Source organism: Neomonachus schauinslandi, chromosome 12 (genome assembly GCF_002201575.2).
Source record: "Neomonachus schauinslandi chromosome 12, ASM220157v2, whole genome shotgun sequence".
Taxonomy (NCBI): domain Eukaryota; kingdom Metazoa; phylum Chordata; class Mammalia; order Carnivora; family Phocidae; genus Neomonachus; species Neomonachus schauinslandi.
The window spans coordinates 84,726,585-84,750,301 of record NC_058414.1 but is presented as its reverse complement, the minus strand read 5'-3'; the positions used below and the strand labels follow the sequence as shown (position 1 = coordinate 84,750,301).

Genomic DNA, 23,717 nt, shown 5'->3' with positions numbered 1-23,717 from the left:
TTACCACAATTTCAGTAATAATAAAAAATTATATATAATTCATTGGTAAAACAAAAACTGAGTAAAAACAAATACACACCAAATTTGAGGGCTCAATTTAAGTAAAATGAAAAAGTGAATAAGAAAAACATGATTAAAAACACAATGTATTCGGGGCACCTGGGTGGCTCAGTTGTTAAGAGTCTGCCTTTGGCTCAGGTCATGATCCCAGGGTCCTGGGATCAAGCCCCGCATCGGGCTCCCTGCTCAGCGGGAAGCCTGCTTCTCCCTCTCCCACTCCCCCTGCTTGTGTTCCCTCTCTCTGTCAAAAAAAAAAAAAAAAAAAACACCACAATGTATTCAACCTCAGGGTGTAGTAGGTGGGGGGCATGCACCAACAACCTACACAATGTAAGTCCACCAACATATGCAAAAAGGCTTGAATATAAACAGGCAAATGCAAATTAAAAGCATAGTGAGTTGGGGTGCCTGGGTGGTTCAGTCGGTTAAGCGGCTGCCTTCAGCTCAGGTCATTGATCCCGGGGTCCTGGGATCGAGCCCCGCATCAGGCTCCCTGCTCAGTAGGCAGCCTGCTTCTCCCTCTGCCTCTGCCTGCTGCTCTGCCTACTTGTGCTCTCTCTGTCAAATAAATTAAAAAAAAAAAAAAACTTAAAAAAAAAAAAAGGCATAGTGAATTATAATGAAAGATCTAACAGACTGGCAAAACCTAAAAATCAGCCATAGAAGTGAAGGGGGGAATGCAATGCACAATAACTTTCATATGCTGTCAGTGAGAGTAAATTATACAGCCATTTTGTAAAACAGTTTTGCATTACCTGAACATAAACATACCCTATGATCCAATAACTGAGCTCCAAGGCATATATCCTAAAGAAAATCTTGTACATGTGTACCAGGAGACAACATACAAAATTGTTCATAGCAGCCTAGTCATAATAGCAAAAAACTATAAAAAACTGAAAAGCCTATCAACTGCAAAATGGTAAGTACATTTTGGCATACTTATATACTGGAATACTATACAGTAATGAAAATTAAGGAACTATAATTATACTCAGCAACATTAATAAATACCATAATGTAAAGCAAAAGAAAAGCAGATCAAGATTTATAATGAGTGATTCAATTTAGATTTATACAAAGTCAAAGCCAGATAAAACTTAAATCATAGCATATGTATAAACATACATATATAATATGGTAAGAAAATGCTTAACAAAGCATGAAATTATAGTTACTGGGGTTGAGTTAGAGGACAAATAGAAGACGGGGCGCATGAGAAGCTTCAGAAGGTCGTGGACATTTTATAGTTCTAAAGACAGTTAATGAATAAATAGATATTTTATTATTCCTTATACATACATAAAAAGTATGAATATATATTCTTTGGATGTATATTTTGCAATGGAACATTTATTTTTAAAAAGATTTTATTTATTTATTTGAGAGAGAGCAAGCATGTGCACACATGCACATGAGCTGCGAGAGAGGGAGAGGGAGAGAGAGAGAGAGGCAGACTCCCTGCTGAGCACAGAGCCCAACTCGGGGCTTGATCTTAAGACCCTGAGATCATGACCTGAGCCAAAACCAAGATCAGATGCTTAACTGACTGAGCCACCCAGGCGCCCCTGCAATAGAACATTTAGACACCAGGTGATCTCAAAGGTATGCATATATATATATATATATATACACACTTGTATATATATAAAAGGAAAAATAAGTATAGAGATTAGGCTTCCAAAAATTACATTAGAATAAAAAAAATAAGTTTTGGGCGCCTGGGTGGCTCAGTTGGTTAGGTGACCTGAGCCCTGGAGTCCCGGGATCGAGTCCCACATCGGGCTCCCTGCTCAGCAGGGAGTCTGCTTCTCCCTCTGACCCTCCTCCCTACTCATGCTCTCTCTCTATCATTCTCTCTCTCTCTCTCAATAAATAAATAAATAAATAATCTTTTAAAAAAAAATAAGTTTTACTTACCCATCTACTTTACCTATCACAGCATGTATTCCCTCAAGGATATGGACATAGTAAGTTTTAATGCTTAAAGTATATAACTGAAAGAATGACTATTTTTATTTATTTTTTATTTTTTTATTTTTTTAAAGATTTTATTTATTTATTTGACAGAGAGAGAGACAGCGAGAGCAGGAACACAAGCAGGGGGAGTGGGAGAGGGAGAAGCAGGCTTCCCGCTGAGCAGGGAGCCCGATGTGGGACTCGATCCCAGGACCCTGGGATCATGACCTGAGCCGAAGGCAGACGCTTAACGACTGAGCCACGCAGGCGCCCGAAAGAATGACTATTTTTAAACTCAAATGACCTCAGACACCACTTGTCAAGGAAAGAATTTAGTTCATGGTCTTGACATCATCTAAATATACCACTTTAGTAAAATAACAAACTATATTAAGTTTATTTTCCCTAAAAGGCAGTCATTGAGTCACTGAGTCAAAGTTCAACTTACTAACATTTCCTTAAACATTTACCGAATGACTGGAGTTTAAGTACAATAGAAGTCACAACCTCTGCTTAGATCAGCCCTCAGATCAGTTACTGCTCAAAACAGTAATGGCACCATAACCAGTTCTTTTCATTAACATTTTCCTCAAAAGGTATCAAGAAACTTAATCTTGCATCATTAGTAATGTAGAAAAAATACATATTAGATTTTAAATGCTCCAGTAGACAGGGGCACCTGGGTGGTTCAGTCGATTAAGCACCCGATTCTTGAATCATCTCAGGTCATGATCTCAGGGTTGTGAGATTGAGCCCTGTGTCGGGCTCCCATGCTCAGAGCGGAATCTGCTTTAGATTCTCTTTCTCCCTCTCCCTCTGCTCATGTGCCCCCCCTCAAAATAAATAAAATCTTTAAAAGTAAATAAATAAATACTCCAGTAGACAGAAGTAAAAAAGTCTATGCTTCATCAAACTCCACACTGCATTTGCCTATGAAATAAAAATTCTTCCAACATTTAAACAAACAAAAAAAAGGGAATAAAAGTCTATCTCACAATTTCAAAGACTGAGTAAGTTATTAATGGAGTCCAGATAACTCATGTCAATTAAATGCCTATTAAAATTTTGACTTCTAAATGGTATCAGGACCTACAATCTTACCTGGGGAGGATAGTTGCTCTCTGAAGACCACCTTGAAGATTGGTCATTTGGTTTATCCACTAAAATGTTCCTGAAATAAAGAAAATTATACAAATAATTAAAATAAGTGAATATGAATATGCAAAAAGAGGAATAATCTATCAGATGCTGAAATTATCATAAAGTTATATAATGTCTGTAACTTGAACAAAAAGAAACAATAAAACAGAATAAGAAACAGAAAAGTTCTAGTATATATAAGATTTTAAAAAATACGAAAAAGGTAGCATTTCAAACAATGGAGAAAAGCAAGAAAAATACTTCTACTTCATACCCGAGTGACAAAGTGAACAGATATGTTTAGAAATTTAAGATAAAAAAAGAAAAGAAAATACCTAAGAATAAATAAAATACTATTTACACATATTGGGTATGTTATTATATTGCATACAATTATATTGTTATATATTACATATATGTTATATATATTATATGCAATATCATGTACATATATGTATATGCATACAACCAATCTTTTAGATTAAGAAATTTTTTTTTTAAGATTATTTATTTGAGAGAAAGAAAGAGTATGAGTGAGAGGAGGGACAGAGGGAGAGGGAGAGAGAAACTTTAGCAAACTCCACACTGAGCATGGAGCCTGACACAGGGCTCAATCTCATGACACTGAGAGATCGTGACCTAAGCCTAAACCAAGAGTCAGATGCTTAATAGATTGTGCCACCCAGGGACCCCTAAATTAAGAAGTCTTTAAAGCACAAGGTAAAAAACAGAACCATGGGTAAAAAAAGGAAGTGATATAAGTAACTTTGGAAGATGGTGCTTTCGCTGGAAACCATAAGGCTAGAGAAAAATGGACCCATGCATAAAAACTGTACTGTATTTGATAAAGTTGTTTTTCACAGAGATATGGGTTAATTCTGAATCAGTTTACATGAATACTGGGGTTGAACAATTAAGTAAATAGATGGTAGATGGTGGAATCAAGCTTCTCACTTTGGAGTGGAAAGTTATAGAAAAGCAAAGGGAGGAAGGTGAGAATGAACCCTGTGGTACTGGACATCACTTGAACTCATGTTTAGTTTAATATGGACACAGATAAATAGATACGAAAATAATTATAGATATATATGTGCATGCATGCACAAACAACACACAAATATTATTTGCTAGCTCTGTTCACCAAGAGGGACTAGAAGTAGTGACACCCCAGTAGCAGTGAGCACACTCAGCACCCAGGTCTTGGTTTCTACCTAGCATTCCCCAATAAAAGAAAACAGGGATTCTCAGGCTGGTTCTAGAATTGGAGCAGGTAATTCAGAAGATAAGCCTGGAGCACAGATTAAGAAATGAGAGAGATAAATTAGTTTGCCTAAATATACATACACCTAAGAAGCGCCAAACTATTATTTTCTTCAATGTACAGATTAAGAAATGAGAGAGATACATTAATTTGCCTAAATATACATACACCTAAGAAGTCAGGATTTTAACCTGAGGCAGTCTGACTCCAAAGCCAATGTTCTTAATTACTACACTATACAGCCTAAGAATTATTTCTACTTCTTGGAACTTACCTAAAAAATAATCCAGGGGATGTAAATAATCCACATTCATCACAGCACAGTTTATAATAGCAAACTGTAAGCAACCTAATTGTATTACAATCAGTAATTAGACAAATTATTACATACTTGTGTTACAGAATACCATGTACTCATGTTCTACAAGCTAACTTTAATGTCATTGGAAAATGTTCACTACAAAGTAACTGAAGAGAAAAAGTAGTTTATAGTAGATACATGATGAATCAAGTGTTGTAAGTAATAATATTCATGCACAGAGAGAAAGACAAAGCATATACCAAATTGTCAATGCCACTTTCAATGATGAGATTACATGGACTTTTTTCCTTTTTTGTACTTTTCTAGCTTTCTAAAATTAACACATATTATTTTCATAATCAGTAATAAAAAAGGTGGATTTCTTTCTTAAAGATTTTATTGATTGACTGATTGATTGAGCATAACCAGGGGAAGGGGTAGAGGGAGAAGGAGAGAAAATCTCAAGCAGACTCTGTGCTGAGCAACGGAACCCGACACAGGGCTCAATCTCACAACCCTGAGATCATGATGTAAGCCAAAGAGTTGGACGCTCAACCAACGGAGCCACCCAGGTGCCCCAAAACAGTGTTTTAAGAATGAATTACAAAACACAAAATGAAGACAACCCTACATGAAAAAATACTATAGATCAAAGCTAAAGCTAAAAAACTAGGATTTTTTAAAAATCACTTTGACATGAATATTATAAAGCATGAAAGAAAATCTGATAAAGTGGGACCATAAAAATCATTCATGTTAATGAATGACATGAAGGAGCTAACCAGTCATAATGTGAAAAGTGAGCAGACGGACCACTAAATGCAAAGTCAAGGGAGCAAACAGTTGCAATATGTTGTGGTCTTGTGAATTTTGCAATGCCTATTAAAACAGCCTTTTGGAGATTCAGCAGTTTGGATATCTGAAGCTAAAATTCAGGGGAAATGCCAGGACTGAAAAATACATGTGTCTTGGGGCGCCTGGGTGGCTCAGTCGTTAAGTGTCTGCCTTCGGCTCAGGTCATGATCCCAGGGTCCTGGGATCGAGCCCCACATCGGGCTCCCTGCTCAGTGGGGAGCCTGCTTCTCCCTCTCCCACTCCCCCTGCTTGTGTTCCCTCTCTCACTGTGTGTGTGTGTCTCTCTCTGTCAAATAAATAAAATCTTTTAAAAAAAAAAATAAATAAATAAATACATGTGTCTTTAGGGACATCAGTACATCATAGCTAAATTATTTAAAGCCTGACACTGAATGGGATGACATAAGGAATGAAATGGAGCTAGAGAAAGCAAAGGTCTCATTAAACTCTGGGGGTCCATCATTTTGGGGGTCTAGATGAGAAAGGTTGAGCAAAGGAGACTAAAAATGGACAAACATGAAGAAAAGAGAAACCCAGAAGTGTGTATGCCAAGTGAAAATATTTTAAGAAAAGAAGTGAAAGACTACATAAAATGTTTCTGAGAAAATAGGGGTTGGGTGGTATTCATCCTCATATGCCTAACTCCAAGGCTAAATGATGCTACACACAAAATGCTTAATAAATATTTGATAATGGTATGAACAAATAAATAGGCAGCACTACAAAGAAAAAATTAAAGTAGATCCATCAGGGACGCCTGGGTGGCTCAGTCGTTAAGCATCTGCCTTCAACTCAGGTCATGATCCCAGTGTCCTGGGATCAAGCCCCGCATCAGGCTCCCTGCTCTGTGGGAAGCCTGCTTCTCCCTCTCCCACTCCCCCTGCTTATGTTCCCTTTCTCGCTGTGTCTCTGTCAAATAAATAAATAAAATCTTAAAAAAAAAATAAAGTAGATCCATCAAAGCATAAGATATATTACTCGTACTTATTACCTATAACTTAAAGCTTATACTAATTTAAAATAAAAATAAATGAGAAATGGGGCACCTGGCTGGCTCATTCGGTGGAGCATGCAAATTGATCTTGGGGTTGTGAGTTTGAGCCCCACGATGGGTGTAGAGATTACTTAAAAAAATCTTTTTTAATAAACAAAGGAGAACTAAAGTACAAACCAGAAATAAAGTGAGGTTAGCCTGAGGGGATTTGGATAGATGGATGCTCGAAGATAATCCTAATAATCTCCAGTCCCAACACTAGGTCAACTACTAGATACCTCTCCTGAGCTCAGCAGCTGACAGACACCAGAATCAGAACTCTTAAAACCACGACAAAAGCTTGGCCATAGTTGAAAACCAAGAGATCCATGGGCAGTTCTCTCCCCCAAAAATGGCATCAACTGCATGAGCATTTCTGGAACAATCTGCTAGTCTCCCTGGCCCACAAAGAGCTTTAGAAAGAGCTAACCTGGTAGGCTTGGTTCCCTTTACCACTGAAGCTGAGATTGTACTTACCCTCTTAGCTGAAGATACCAGATACTGAGAGGTGTCTCCTGGTAACTCACAGAAAACTAACAACATAGAAAGAAGACTGCAGATCTACCCACTATCTGAGTTACGGAAAGCTTTACCCAAAGAGTACACAATACACAATAGTTTGTATAGAAGAATAAATGTACAAAAAGACCTAAGAAAACTTATAGAAAAGAACAGTGAGAGAAGGTCATGTTATTAGCTTTTATAAGCATTTCAAGTCCCTATTATTAAAAACAGTAGGGAATGGTATAGGTATAGACCTAGCTCAGAGAAACAAAAACCCAGAAATTGAGCCCAGTGTAGACCAGAATTTAATATTTGATTAAGGGGATATTTTATTTCAGTGGGAAATATAGTTATTAGTTAAATGATGCTTATACAACTGAATTATCTGTTGGGAGAAAATAAGCTAACTTTTGTCTAATACAAAATTAATCCCAATTAACAATTTAAACATACATACATACACAAAAATCTTAGAAAAAGTATTTAGGGGCCAATATAAACAACCAAAAGTGCTGGAAAGATCTTTTTGCCAAGAAACAGAGAAGCTATAAAAGAAAAGACAGCTATTTCATTATAAAAAACTTAAATTCTGTATTATGAAAAACACCTTAATGAAAAACCAGAAACACAAAACAGAAAAAAATGTTTGCAACTCATATGACTAATAAGGTATTCATATCTAAAATGTGTAAAATATTGTTTCACATTGAGAATAAGACAAACACAATGAAAAATAAGTAGAATGTATGTTATTGAAATCATTAAGATGGCCAGTAAACAGCAACAAAAACTCTCTAGATCCCTGTATATTGTCTGCAGGGGAAAAAATTAACAGAATAAGATTTTTCACCCATCAAATTGATTAAATTAGATCCCTACTATCAGGAAATCAGGTAGAAAAGGTGGACATGGAAAGTCAATGTACAGCATCTATTAAAACTTTCAATGTACAGGGGCACCTGGGTGGCTCAGTTGGTTGGGTGTCCGACTCTTGGTTTTGGTTTGGGTCTTGGTCTTGGGATCATGAGACTGAACCCTACGTGAGCTCCACGCTCGGTGTGGAGTCCGTTTGGGATCTCACTCTCCCTCTCCCCACGCTCCTCACCCCCGTACACTCTCTCTCTCTCTCTCTCTGAAAATAAATAAATACATCTTTTAAAAAAACCCAAAAACTTTCCATGTACATATTCTTTTGCTTAGCACTCTCATTTCAAAATCTATCCCATAAAAATAAAATCAGTACATAAGGACATACACAGAGAGACTAGTACATATGAGTCTGTTTAATGTAGCATTTTTTATAGTACTAGAGAAAAGATTAAATAAATTATAGAACATATAAACCATAGAACATTATACTGCTATTAAAGAGTAATTCAGGTCTATGTCAGCTAACTTGGAGACATTCCTGCAATGTAAGAATCAAAGAAGCATGTATGATTCTATTGTTATAAAAAAACTATTATTTACATATTTATATACAATTAACAAGCATGTATGGTATGATCCAATTTATATCAAATAATACAAAGCCAGCACAAATACAATAAGCCTAAAATGAAGCATAAGTACTATTAAGGGATTTTACTGATTTTCTATCTGTCATATTGTTCAGATTTTTGTAATAAACATTATTTATATAAATAGTAAAAATAATTATCGTAAAAATACTACAGTTGAGATGACGACAAACTTTCCTTATTTCTGGCAAACTGACTACACTAAGATCCGATGATCAAATCAGGCTCAACTTTTCTTTCTTTTTAAGGACATAGGAGATGCAGAAGCAAATGATAAGAGATTACTGGCTCTTAAAATTTTTAAGTAATAGATCATTTCCCAAAGCTTTAAGTCAACTATAGATTGTTTTTAATTCTCCCTCCCAGATGTTCCTTTCCTCAATCCATTTCCACTCTCCTGCAAGGCAAATGAGAAACTAGTTCAGGGCAGTGAGTATTAACACGGACCCTTCACCAACAGTAACAAGAATCACTATGAAAGCATTCTATAAAACATGTTCTTCACTATCCTTCCTGGTGTATTTCCCAAAGACCTTATAAAATCCACCACCACTACTGGTACAATAATAGCTTTCCTTCTTCTAATTCTCAGAACTAAGCAAGAGACGTTAACCTCTCACACTACACATTTCGAACACAATACAGTTCACTATCTCCGGTTTCTAAAAGGGAAAATAACCCATCTACAGCCTCTGCTGAAGGAGCAATCCTAGACAGATGTTTTATACCTGTGACTTTCCCTAACAACTATCTAAATGACAGCTAATCTAGACTGGCTAGTGACCAATGATAGGAAATGCCATGGGCCAGTAAAAAAGTATAAAACAAAAAAAAATGTATAAGTAAACAGAAACACTGAAACAGCAAAAAAATATACAGAGTAAGAATAAGAGAGAGAAGAGAATAAGCCAGTCAGTAGTAAGATAAGAACGTAGCAGACATAAAAAAGAAATGACTCCAGGTAGCAACAGAGAATAGAAACTGATGGCTTAAGTTCCAGTTGCCAGGAGGCTGTTTCTGCCAACCAAAGGAATGTGACCCAACACCCTTCTAGATACTTAATGAGTAATTTTAACATTTTTACTATTGTCTGAAAAAAATAAATAAATGACAAGCAAAGAAAAAAGTTACAGAAGACACAATTCAGTATAGAAACTACATGACTCAATAAAGACTAATCTACTAATGGTAGGTATCTGCCATCCTAAAAAAGATTTAAAATACAAAATGCAAATAATAACTGAGAACTGGTCAAGAGGAACTGAGAAGGAAGATGGGTTGAAGACTAAAATGGTTTCCCATTTTCACCAGGTTTTCTAAAATGTACACTTTAAAATTAAAATGTACATTTTCATGCCTACCAATGCAGGATGAAAACTGAAGGCAATAAAAATGAACCACAGTAAGTCTCTTAGACACAGAATACAAAGACAAGGCTGTAATTGAATTCTTCAATTAGGACTATAGAAATTTATAGTGAAACACATGGACAAATGAAATATGTAATACAGTGTTAACTTTCTCCAAGTTATGTCTCTATTTTGCATATTTTTACATGTGCTAAAATATATACTACCAAAAAACATCAGAAACAATCTATTAAAATTCATCATAAGAAGATAATTTACCGGACATTTTGAGTTCAAGTCAGCAAATTAAAAATCTTTTTTTGATTAAATATACTCAAACCCTAAGCCTACTTGGCAATACCTTTTAAATCACTGCTCTTAAGAACACTTAAAATAAATATAAAAAGCAGCACTTGGGCAAAAAAATGGAGCATTTAACATTTTTTTTTCTGCTAATGGATGATGCTCAGCATACTCATCAGTAAATCCAGTCGATTTTAAATTGAGAGTTTTAGATACTCAAAAGCTACCTCTAATTTTGATGTGAAAAGGTCAGTCGAGCAGAGTTTTAAGGATTCAAGTCTGGAATATTTTCCTTTTTATAGTTTAAAAACACTGTACTAAAACCTGTGCCCTTTTTGTTGAATGACGTGAAAAAATGGATCTAGAAGATTTAAACTTTGACTAGGAATCATAAGATTATGGAGGTTGGCCACTAATTGGTTGGGTTAAGCACATCACATAATCTCATAGAGTTTTAATGCCTTTATCTGCAGTGCAAAGAGAAAGGTTAAATTCCTTGGTCTCAAGTTTCTTCCGGCTCTATCAGAGCAGCTGCATTGCACAATTCTAGAAAACACCATTCATGAGAACATGCTAACATTCTACAGTTCTGTAAAAAGCCTTTTATATCCTTTATTGAAGGTATCATGTATAATCCTCCCCCTACATAGCAGTTAATAACAACACACAACCCACTGATTGTAACAGAGCTTCCATTACGTGTGAACACTGCTGGGGTACCACCATAATAACAGTAAAACAATGGGTACCTGGGGCCAAAAAGATTATGATCTATTTTTAAATAAACAATAAATGGAGATAGCATAAAACTTAGGAGACAAAAATTATTCAATAAAAAATTAATTCAAAATGCAAAAATAGAAATCAACTAAAAATCAATTTGGAAAATCCACAGCTATAGAGTTAAAGAGCATACTATAAAAATTATAGCTTCTTCACAACAAAAAAAATTTTTCAAAAAATTATAGCTTCTTCAAAAATCACTTACACTTGTACATACTGTAGAGGTTTAGACTCCTTCCCAAATACTTCCCAATTTTCACAAAGAACCATGGTGGGGAGGGGGCCTGCTGTAAACTGAAGTTACTTAATTCAACAAATATTTACTGAGTCCTATATGCCAGACATTGTGCTGGGCTCTAGGAATACAGTGATATATAAGATAGACAGGATCCCCACTTGTGATGCTAATGTTCAAATAAGAAGCAGCAGAAAATAAACAAGTAGAGTTGTAAACAAGATAATTATAAACTGTTAAAAGTGTTATAAAAGAAACAAACAAGGAACTGACATACAGCAGGGAGTTCCTTTACTTGGAGTGGTTAAAAAAAAAAACCCTCTGAAAAAATGCTAACTATTCTAATTTAAAGGAGCTACCCAAAATGAAAAAAAAAAAAAACAAATCAATTCTTTACAAAGGAACCAACAAGTTTAGGGTGTCTGGGTGGCTCAGTCAGTTAAGCATCTGCCTTGGGCTCAGGTCATGATTCTCCCTCTCCCTCTGCCTGCTTCTCCCTCTGCCCCTCTCCTGCCTGGTGCTCACGCTCTCTCTCTCTCGCAAAAATAAATAAATAAAATCTTAAAAAAAAAAAAAAAAGGAACCAACAAGTTTAGAATTCTAGCAATAGAAAATAATCTGGGGCGCCTGGGTGGCTCAGTTGGTTAAGTGACTGCCTTCGGCTCAGGTCAGGATCCTGGAGTCCCTGGATCGAGTCCCGCATCGGGCTCCCTGCTCGGCAGGGAGCCTGCTTCTCCCTCTGACCCTCCCCCCTCTCATGTGCTCTCTCTCTCTCATTCTCTCTGTCTCAAATAAATAAATAAAATCTTTAAAAAAAAAAATAATCTGACCAAGGAAGTCTGAGAACTGGATAAAGTCAGATAATGATAATATTCTCACAGGCTCCAAGATGAGGTAAATGCAAAGAAGGCAGGAAATCTCTAAGGAGATGAGAACATTTAAAAAAAAAAAAAAAAAAAAAAAAGAATGGTGGTGCGCCTGGGTGGCTAAGTCATTAAGCATCTGCCTTCTGCTCAGGTCATGATCCCAGGGTCCTGGGATGGAGCCCCGCATCGGGCTCCCCCGTCCTCGGGAAGCCTGCTTCTCCCTCTCCTACTCCCCCCCCCCCCCGCTTGTGTTCCCTCTCTCTCTGTCTCTCTCTCTGTCAAATAAATAAATAAATAAAATCTTAAAAAAAGAAATGGTGATTCTAGATTCTAAGAGGATTTCAGAACTATCTCATATTCATTCTCTTACTTTTAGAAGAACAGAGACCCCACTCTGAAGTGAAATTGCAAAGAAGAGAGAATAAATTAAGCAAAGCATAAAAAATGTCAACCCCAGGAGAGAGAAGATTCATATTCTTGGTGGGCAGAGATCTGCATAATATATTTAAAGGTGACTCTTCAGAAAGCATAGTTTCCAGACTCCTGGAAAACACACTTATAAAGGCAAAAAGCTTTATCTCGAAAGTCCAATTTTTAAAATACTTCACAAAGCTCAAAAACCACATCCCTTCTGCCTATAGAAGTTCTAAAACTACCGAAAACCAAACTTGTTTAAACACTAGAAACTGGAGCGCCTGGGTGGCTCAGTCGTTAAGCGTCTGCCTTCAGCTCAGGTCATGATCCTAGGGTCGTGGGATTGAGCCCCACATTGGGCTCCCTGCTCGGCAGGAAGCCTGCTTCTCCCTCTCCCACTCCCCCTGCTTGTGTTCCTGCTCTCGCTATCTCTCTCTCTGTCAAATAAATAAATAAAATCTTTTTTTTAAAATTTTATTTATTCATTTGAGAGAGAGCACGAGAGGGGGGAGGGTCAGAGGGAGAAGCAGACTCCCTGCTGAGCAGGGAGCCCGATGCGGGACTCGATCCAGGGACTCCAGGATCACGACCTGAGCTGAAGGCAGTCGCTTAACCAACTGAGCCACCCAGGCGCCCAATAAATAAAATCTTTTAAAAAATAAATAAATAAATAAAAATAAAGACTAGAAACTAAAATGAAAGTCTACAATAATTAGGAAAAACATCCAATGTGAAACAAATAATGCTCTAACAGATAATAAAAACGTGAGAAATAATGCAGTCACAAAAAAGATAAACGTGATTATTATTTCAACATGACCTAAACAAAATTTTAAAAATAGTTGAAGTTGAAGTTGAAGGAACAATAAGTCAAAATTACAACAGCTCAGAAATATTACAATAGGAATTACTATTATGACTCTCCAATGAAAACCCAAACCAGAAAAAGAAAGAAATGATAAAAGATTAGAGGACAAATAAATAAAATAGAAACAAACAAACAAACAAAAATCAACAATAAAAGAGGTCAACGAAACCACGAGCTGGTTCTTTGAAAAAGTCAACAAAATTCATAAACCTTTAGCCAGACTTATCAAGACAAAAAGAGAGAAGATGCAAATAAAATCAGAAATGAAAGAGGAAAAATAACAACTGACACAAGAGAAATACAAAGGATTGTAAGAGAACGTTATGAAAAACTATATGCCAACAAACTGGACAATGAAAAATTAATACGCCAACGAAAAATTATATGCCAACAAATTGGACAACCCAGAAGAAATGGAAAAATTCCTACAAACATATAACCTCCCAAAATTGAATCAGAAAGAAACAGAAAATTTGAACAAATTATCAGCAATGAAATTGAATCAGTAATCAAAAAACTCCCAACAGGGCACCTGGGTGGCTCAGTCAGTTGAGTAGCCATCTCTTGATTTGGCTCAGGTCATGCATGATCTCAGGGTTGTGAGACTGAGCCCTGCGTGGGGTTCCGAGCTCAGCACAGAATGTGCTCATCTCTCTCCCTCCCTCTCTGCTCCTACCCCAGCTCCCACAGCTCACACCAGCGCTTTCTCTCCCTCCCTCTCAAATAAATAAATAAAGTCTAAAAAAAAAATCCCACACAATAAAATCGACTCCCTTCTCCCCCCTGCTAAAAAATGCCTAATAAAGAAAAAACAGATTAGAAAGTGAGTAAACATAATAAAACAGATACAAAAGAAAGCAAGAGTAAGTAGGTAATTCAATAAATATATAATTGGAATCAGACAGGTATTTCAAACTGTGCTGCAAGCAAATCTTCCTAAAATAAGACCCAAATCTACACAATAAAAGCACGGTATGTCTGGGAAATTCAATCCAGTATATTCCTAATACAAACTATTAGACTTAAATTTTTTTTTTCTGAAGTTATTTACACATCCAGGTAAAAAGACCAAGTTACTTATAAGAAAAGGAAGATTACAGTGTCAGAGTGCCTGGATGGCTCAGTTGGTTAAGCATCTGACTTCAGCTTGGGTCATGATCCCAGGGTCCTGGGATGGAGCCCAACACCCAGGCACCACACTCAACAGGGAGTCTGCTTCTCCCTCTCCCTTTGCCCCTCCCCGATGGTGTGTGTGTGTGTGTGTGTGTGCACATGCTCGCTCTCTCATATAAATTAAATCTTAAAAAAAAAAAAAAGAAAATTATAGTGTCAAGAAACTTCACAACAGCTGTTTTATACTCAAATAAAACGAAACAAAATTTTAAGATACCCAAGCACATGTGTATCATATGAAACTAGAACTGTCCTTCAAGTTTAAAGGCATAGATTAGTTAACATGTAAAAGTTCCCTAAGAAACCTACTAAAGAACAAACTATATGTATCCAAGAAATAACTTGAAAAGCTTCAGGATAGTCTGGTCGTGTGAACTAAAGACACTTACCAACAGAACTAAAACTAACCACGAAAAGAATGACCTAACAGTACGTAAAATTGTTCTCAAAGTAGAAAGGATAGCTCTATCAAAAAATGGGAGAAAAACAGAAGAGATCATCACTTAAAATTAGATGCTGGGAGAGAGAGAAGAGGAGGAGGTCCCTAGCTAACTTCCTCAGGGAGTCTTAAGAGTGTTACATTAGGGGCACCTGGGTGGCTCGGTCAGTTAAGCAGTTAAATGTCTGACTTCAGCTCAGGTTCTGATCTCAGGGGCCCATGTCAGGCTCCCCGCTTAGTGGGGAGTCTGCTTCTCCCCCGCTGTTTCCCTCTGTCCCTCCCCCTGCTCATCCTCTCTCCTCAAATAAATAATATCTTTAAATAAATAAAAAAAAAGAACAAAAATGATACATTAAAGAGACTGAACTGAAGGGAACAACAACAAAAACAAAATTAAAAAGCACAAACCATCCTAAATGCCAAAACAAACTTATTTTAATAAGAAAAAGACCAAAGAAAAAGGATGACCTAATGAAAGATTTTGTGTGTTCACATGTGTATGTGTAAAATATGCCACACTCCCTGCTCAGCGGGAAGACTGCCTCTCCCACTCCCCCTGCTTGTGTTCCCTCTCTCGCTGTCTCTGTCAAATAAATAAAATCTTTAAAAAAAAAAAAAATATGCCACAAAACCTTAGGGTGGAACTGTGATCAAACATATCAATGAACATAATGGGCCCAACAACATTTTAAAAGTTTTTAGATGTTAAAACGGCAAAAATCCAATTCTCTGATGTAGATAAGAGACATAAATAAAACAAAGTGATTTCAGCAGTTATATATTGAAAAGGAATTTGCAAAGACAGACCAGGCAAATACAAATAATAAGAAAGCAGGTGGAAATTTTGATTTCCGACAAGATAAAATTCAGAACCTAAAGCAAAAATAAGAGTACTTTATAATAAAAATACTACAGTCTACACTACACATTAATGCCAGATAGTATTTGCAAATATTTTTTAAAAACACCAAAATTCAAAAGGAAACACCAAAATAAAAAAACTGCCCCTCAATGTGAAAAGTAAAAATAAAAATAAAAAGTATTAAAAATTCTTGGGTCAAAGGAGAAATATAAAGCAAACTGCAAAGTTTCTACAAAATAATGCTAACAGCAATGTAACAAGTGTATAGTTGCACTTTCCAATAGAACTTTCTTCAATGGTGGAAATATTCTATATCTGCACTGTCCAATACAATAGCCACTAGACACGTAGCTACTGAGTGAGTACTTAAAATGTGGCTAATGAGACTGAGGAAGTGAAATTTTAATTTAATTTTAAATCCATTTCAAATTGCTACATGTTTAAAATAACCATTAGATATATGTTATCTATCATATAACCACTTGATATGTTATGCATATATCATAGTGTAGCTCTATACAGTATAGCAAAAATTCATAAAATTTAGTAACTATGTCAATATAAATGAGCAATTAAATATATGAAAAATTAAAGTGAGAAAGGAATAGGTAGCAAAATGCAAATATATAAAAAAAAAAAGCTCCTGGGGCACCTGGCTAGCTCAGTCAATGGAGCATGTGACTCGATTTCCAGGTTGTGGGTTCAAGCCCTGCATTGGGTGTAGAGATTACTTAAAAATAAAATCTTAAAAAAAAAAAAAAAAAGCTGCTGAGCAGAGTGTTTTAAGAGTCACAAAGCTACTTTGCCAAAGTCTTTGGAGATAAATCTGAAAACTCAGATGAAATGTGCAACTCTCAGGGGGGGAAAAATGTACCAACTGACCCCAGTAGACATAGAAAGTCAAGAGAGAAATTTCCACACAAGAAAGAGTTATCAGAATTCAAGCATCAAAAAACAGCAAGTACAGATGGTTCCAGTAAGGAAATCTATCAAAACATTTAAAAAGAATAGACCCAATATAACCTAAACTATTCAAGAACACAGTAAAAAGATAAAAGCATGTTTTAATGAAGCTAGCATAAAGACTGATATCAAATCTGATAAAGACTACTAACAGAAGTACACAGTAGATTATAAATCAACTTCAGTTATACTGACAAAAAAATCTCTTATGAAAATCCTATAAGAAGTGCTAGAAAGTAAAAAACTACAGCATTGGGCGCCTGGGTGGCTCAGATGGTTAAGCGTCTGCCTTCGGCTCAGGTCATGATCCCAGGGTCCTGGGATCGAGTCCCACATCGGGCTCCCGGCTCAGCGGGGAGCCTGCTTTTCCCTCTGACCCTCTCCCCTCTCATGCTGTTTCTCTCTTGCTCGCTCTCTAAAAAACAAATAAAATCTTTAAAAAAAAAACAAAAAAAACCCCTACAGCATTAAAAAGTCAAAACCTAGTATGTGTTATTCCAAAAATGCAACGGTGCTTCATTATTAGGTCCCCCATTAATATAATGTCATAATAAAAGATCTAAAGAAAAAGATTATTTGATCATTTCAATAGATGACTCAAAAAAACAGCTGATAAAGTTCAACACTCAATTACGACAAAAGCACTCAACCTTACAAAAATTATGTGTGTATCTTTAACTTGATTTTATATACATATAAAACATATAACCAAAAGCCAGCACTTTTTATAACATTTAAACACTAGAAACATTTCTACCAAAATCAAGGACAAAGATGCCCTTTATCACAACTATTAACCTTATAATGAAGGTATTAGCCAATATAATTTTAATAGGGAAAGCAAAGGGATGTCCAGATTCAGCTCCAAAATACAAAAACTTGTAAGAGTTATCTATCACTCCTATCTAGACAAGACAAAAGTGAACTAAAAATCAAGGACTTTTCTTAGGTCCTTCAAAGAGCTGAGGTTACTGAGGAAACCACAACCATGAAATCTAGATAGATATGACAGAATCACAGGTGAGATCACAGCTTACCCCAAGCAGAAGCCAATGGAGACAATAATTGATAGGAATAATTAATATGTCATTTTGACAAATCTTGGGAGACTGAATGTGGACTATCTTGAGAGAAACTCCTGGAGGCATGGTCTCAGGGATATCCCACACTTTTGTGGGTTTTACTTCCAGTAAAAGAAGAGAAAAACCCCCACCTGGAACAAGGTAGTTTAGCAACTATTTTTTAAGTACTCCCAGAGTTTCTTCATAACGAAAGCCAGCCTTCTAAAGGCAACTACTTTACCAGAGCCTTACCCTACCTAGGGAAGAGCAATTAGATAACCCTACCCCCTCCAGTCTTCCTTTCTCACATAAGGGGAGGGGGGGAAAAAGGCTAAGAAACATTTTAGAAATAAGAGTCCAGAGACTTAGTCCCAGTTAAAACTGGGATTTAATAATAAGATTAGAAAATTGTTGCCCAATCTCACTTAACCATCACAACAGGAGCAATGTATAATAGCATGCGTTACAACTGAGCGAGATACAGGACACACTAGTCTAAGTATTTCTTTGGGAACTCAAAAACAAAAAGAAAACAAAAAACTAAAACAAAGAAAAAAGGTGGGGGCGCCTGGGTGGCTCAGTTGGTTAAGCGACTGCCTTCGGCTCAGGTCATGATCCTGGAGTCCCAGGATCGAGTCCCGCATCAGGCTACCTGCTCAGCAGGGAGTCTGCTTCTCTCTCTCCTGCTCCCCCCTCTTGTGCTCTTTCTCTCTCTCACTCTCTCTCTCAAATAAATAAATAAAATCTTTAAAAAAAAAAAAGAAAGAAAAGAAAAAAGGCGGGGAGGGAAACAAGAACACTAAAAGAAATTATACTTCTAGCACTCAGGGTTACAATAAACATTAGATAGCCCAAACTCTAATCTGAAGAACGCAAAATCTCAAACTAAAAAGCCTAATTACCTCAGTTCCCATTACCCAATATATCATAGCTGGCTTCCAACAAAAAACTGAAAAGCATGCCAAAAGGTAAGAAAAAATTCTTTTTAGTTTTTTAAAAAGATTTTATTTATTTTAGAGAGATGGGGGGGGCAGGGGAGAGGGAGAGGATCTCAAGCAGGCTCTGCACTAGTGTGGAGCCTGACTCGGGGCTTGATCTCATGGCCCTGAGATCATGACCTGAGCCAAAATCAAGAGTCAGACACTTAATCAACTAAGCCACCCAGACACCCCAACTTGTTTTGTCTTTTTTTTTTTTTTTTTTTTTTAAGATTTTATTTATCTATTTGTCAGAGAGAAAGAGAGAGCACAAGCAGGGGGAGTGCCAGGCAGAGTGAGAAGCAGGCAGTGAGAAGCAGGCTCCCGGCTGAGCAAGGAGCCTGACGTGGGACTCAATCCCAGGACCCTGAGATCATGACCTGAGCCAAAGACAGACACTTAACCAACTGAGCTACCCAGGCGTCTCTGCTTTGTCTCTTAAGGCTGTTTTTTCTTGAGGCGCCTGGGTGGCTCAGTTGATAATCTTTTTTTTTTTTTTCCAAGATTTTATTTATTTATTTATTTGACAGAGAGAGAGAGACAGCGAGAGAGGGAACACAAGCAGGGGGAGTGGGAGAGGGAGAAGCAGGCTTCCCGCTGAGCAGGGAGCCCAGTGCAGGGCTCAATCCCAGGACCCCAGGATAATGACCTGAACTGAAGGCAGATGCTTACTGCCTCAGCCACCCAGGTGCCCCTCAATTGGTTAATCTTCTGACTCCTGATTTTGGCTCAGGTCATGATCTCAGGGTCATGAGATCAAGCCCCAAGTCAGGCTCCTCACTGGGGGCAGAGCCTGCTTAAAATGCTCTCTTTCTCTCCCTCTACCTTTCTCCCCTCTCTAAAACAAATTAATTAGTTAACTAAATTTTTTAAAAAGAGAGACAAAGGAAGCATCAGATTCAGATTCAAACATGACACCGATTTTGGAATTACTTAGCAGAGAACTTTAAAATAACTACAATTTGATCCCGGAGTCCCGGGATCGAGTCCCGCATCGGGCTCCCTGCTCGGCAGGGAGTCTGCTTCTCCCTCTGACCCTCCTCCCTCTCATGCTCTCTGTCTCTCATTCTCTCTGTCTCAAATAAATAAATAAAATCTTTAAAAATAATAATAATAAATTAAAAAAATTAAAAAAATAAAATAACTACAATTAATATCTTAAGGAAAAAGTAGACAACATGCAAGGCAGATGGGTAATGTACTAAGGAAAGAGTAAGTGAACTTGAAGATATGTCAGCAGAAAGTTCCCAAACTGAAAAAGAAAAAAAAATTTTTAAAGGAAAAGAATATCAAAGAACTGTGAGAAAATTACAAAAGCTATAACATTTGCTTAAGTGTGATAACAGGAAAAGAGAATAAAGAATGGAAGAAATATCTGAAGTAAGTAATAATGACTGGAAATTTTCCAAAACTAATGACAGACACCAAACCACATATCCAGGAAGCTCAGAGAAAAAACCAAGTAGGATACATAAAACAAACACACAAACCAAAAAAACCCAAAAAACAAACAAAACCCAAAAACCTACATGGATGCATTACTGTATTCAAACTGCTGTAAACCAAAGAAAAAGAGAAAATCATTTTGAAGGAAACCAGTGGGGAAAACTCCTTACCTATGCAAGAACAAGGATAATTAGTTTGAACTTCTCAAACCATACAATCAAGGAGTAAATGAAATGCTTCTAAGCACTGAAAGAATAAAACCTCCAACCCCAAATTCTATATCCAGAAAAACTGTCCTTTAAAAGTGAAGGAAAAATAAATACTTCCTAAAACAAAACCCGAGGAAATCTGTCACCAGTAGGTCTGCCTTGCATGAAAGTGAAAAGAAGTTCTTTGAAGTAAAATGATATGGGTCAAAAACCTGGATCTATATAAAGAGGGTCAGGTGATGATTAAATGAAGATAAAGTAAAAAAATGTATTTTCTTATTCTTAACTGAATAAACTGTTCATTGGGTGATTATGGCATATGAAAAAGAGAAATGAATTAGAACAATGGTATAAGGGATGGGAGGGAGCAATTACAAATACTCTGGTATAAAGTACCTAAACTACCTGTGAAACAGTATACTGTCATTTAAAGCTAGATTTGATTAGTTGCAAATGTGTACTGCAAACTCTGAGACAACCACTAAAAATATATTTAAAAGAAGTGTAATTGATATGCTAAGAGAGAAGAAAATGAAATCACACTGACTATTCATTTCAAATCAGAGAAGGCAGGTAAAACAGGAGGAATTAAGAAAAGAACCAAAGAAAATGTGCAATAAGTATAAAATAGTTACAAATATGGTTGGTATCAATCTAATTGTATCAATAATTGATTTAAATATAAATGGTCTAAATAAACCAACTGTAAGACACAGACTGTCAGAGTTTAAAAAAAAAATAAGAACACCCAAATATACTGTCTATAAGAAACCCACCATAAATCTAAGGACACAATAGATGAAAAGTAAAGACATAGAGAAAGATATACCATGCTTTCAAAAGAAAGCTAGAGTCACTATATTAATGTCAGAAAAAAGACTTAAGAATAAGAAAAATTCTCACACATAAGGGAGGGTATTACATAATGAAAAAAGTGTCAATTCTCCAAGAAGATAGAACAATCTTTAATCTGTCTGAACCCCCCCCAAAAAGTGTCAAAATACTTGAGGGAAAAACTGACAGAAAGGCAAAAAGCAATAGACAAATCCACTATTATAACTGAAGACATCAACATCCCCCTATCAGTAACTGACAGATCAAGCAGGCAGAAACTCAGTAAGAATACAGCTGAATTGAACAGTACCATCAATCAACTGGATCTAATGAACATTTACTGAATATTTTTTTTTAAAGATTGTATTTATTTATTTGACAGAGAGAGACACAGCTAGAGAGGGAACATAAGCATGGAGAGTGGGAGAGGGAGAAGCAGGCTCCCCACGGAGCAGGGAGCCCAACGCAGGGCTTGATCCCAGGACCCTGGGATCATGACCTGAGCCGAAGGCAGACGCTCAACAACTGAGCCACCCAGGCGCCCTTTTATTGAATATTTTGTCCAGTGCAGAATACACATTCTCCCTTCACCAAGGTAAACCATAAAACACATATTAATAAATGTAAAAGAATAGAAAATCATACAAAGAATGCTCTCGGACCACAATGGAATTAAATTAGAAATCAGTAACAGAAAGATATGTGGAAAATCCCAAAATATTTGGAGTAAACAATACACTTCTAAAATAGTATGTGGGTCAAGTCTCAATATAAATTTTTAAATATATTGAAGTAAATAAAAGTAAAAACAAAACATCAAAGTTTGTGTGATGAAGCCAAAGCAAAACTTAGAAGGATACTTACAGCACTGAATGCATATATTAGAGAAAGATCTAAAATCAAGCACCCACACTTCCACCCTTGGCAACTACAGAATGAAGAGCAATTTAAGCATAAAGCAAGCACAGATGATAAATAACAAAAAGCAAAAAATCAGTGAGACACAAAACTATAAAACTCTTAGAAGATAACACAGGAGAAAATCTAGGTGACTTGGATATGACAGTGACTTTTTAATTATAACACCAAAAGCAAAATCCATGAAAGAAAAAATTGCTAAGATTTTATTAAAATTAAAAATTTCTACTCTGCAAAAGACACCATCAAGAGAAATAAACAACAAAACACAGATGGGGAGAAAATCCCATGCAGAATAATTCTGAATAGATTATGTAGATATCCCACTCTAATGGAAAAGAGGGTAATTCCTTACTTTATGTGTAGGCCATGTGTGGACTGTGCACAGTAACTTTCTTCCAAGAGTATAGTATGGAAAGAGGAAAAAGGAGTAACTTGACAATGGAGAAACCTGACAAACACTACCTCAGCCAGGTGATCAAGGACAAAATCAATGGTGAAAAATCATACTAATAGTATGTATCCTTGTGACAAAAATGACACTTTATCTCTCTGATCTTCCTACCCAAACCCCAAAATCCCTGTCTTATAATCATGAAGGGGGAAAAAATCATACAAATTCCAATAGGGGGCACCCTATAATATACAGTATTCCTCAAAATGTCAAGTCATCAAAAACAAAATCTAAGAAATTGTCACCACTCAGAGGAGCGTAGGAAACATGACAATTAAATGTAATGTGGTGGAACACCTGGGTGGCACAGTTGGTTAAGCGTCTGACTCTTGGTTTCGGCTCAGGTCATGACTCAGGGTTGTGAGATCAAGCCCCACATCAAGCACCAAGGCTCTACAGTCAGCGCAGAGTCTGCTTGAGTTCTCTCTCCTTCTCCCACTGCCCCTCACACGTGTGCTCTCTCTCTCTCATAAATCAATCTTTTAAATAAATAAATAAATAAATAAATAAATAAATAAATAAATGTAACGTGGTATCCTGGATGAGACGCTCAAACAGAAAAAGGACATTAGGTAAAAACTAAGGAAATCTGAATAAACTACAGATTATACCTAATAATAATGTATCAATGTTCACTAAGTGTAACAAATATACTAATATGTTAATAATAGGAGAAAATAATAGAAACATAACTAATATCTTAAAAACAGGAGAAATTCCCCTACTGGGGAATACATGGGAACGCTCTGTACTATCTGCTCAACAATTCTATAAATCTAAAATTGCTCTAAAAATGAAGTCTAATTTAAAAAAAAAAGAAAACAATTAGAGCACATATATTAGAAAATAAAAAACTATCTGTTTGCAGATGATAATATTACATATGTAGGAAACACCAAAGAATCAATGAAAACAAATACTACAAAGAGA

General features: G+C 36.4%; 1 protein-coding gene across 1 annotated transcript in view; it reads right to left on the bottom strand.

The window, feature by feature from the left end:
• The window catches only part of MKLN1 (muskelin 1), a 165,456-nt gene that overhangs the window by 115,639 nt on the left and 26,100 nt on the right, over positions 1 to 23,717 (bottom strand). The window contains exon 2 of the mRNA XM_044920189.1: positions 3,121 to 3,190. Within this exon, the coding sequence (XP_044776124.1) occupies positions 3,121 to 3,190 (70 nt within the window). The remainder of the gene's footprint in view (positions 1 to 3,120; positions 3,191 to 23,717) is intronic.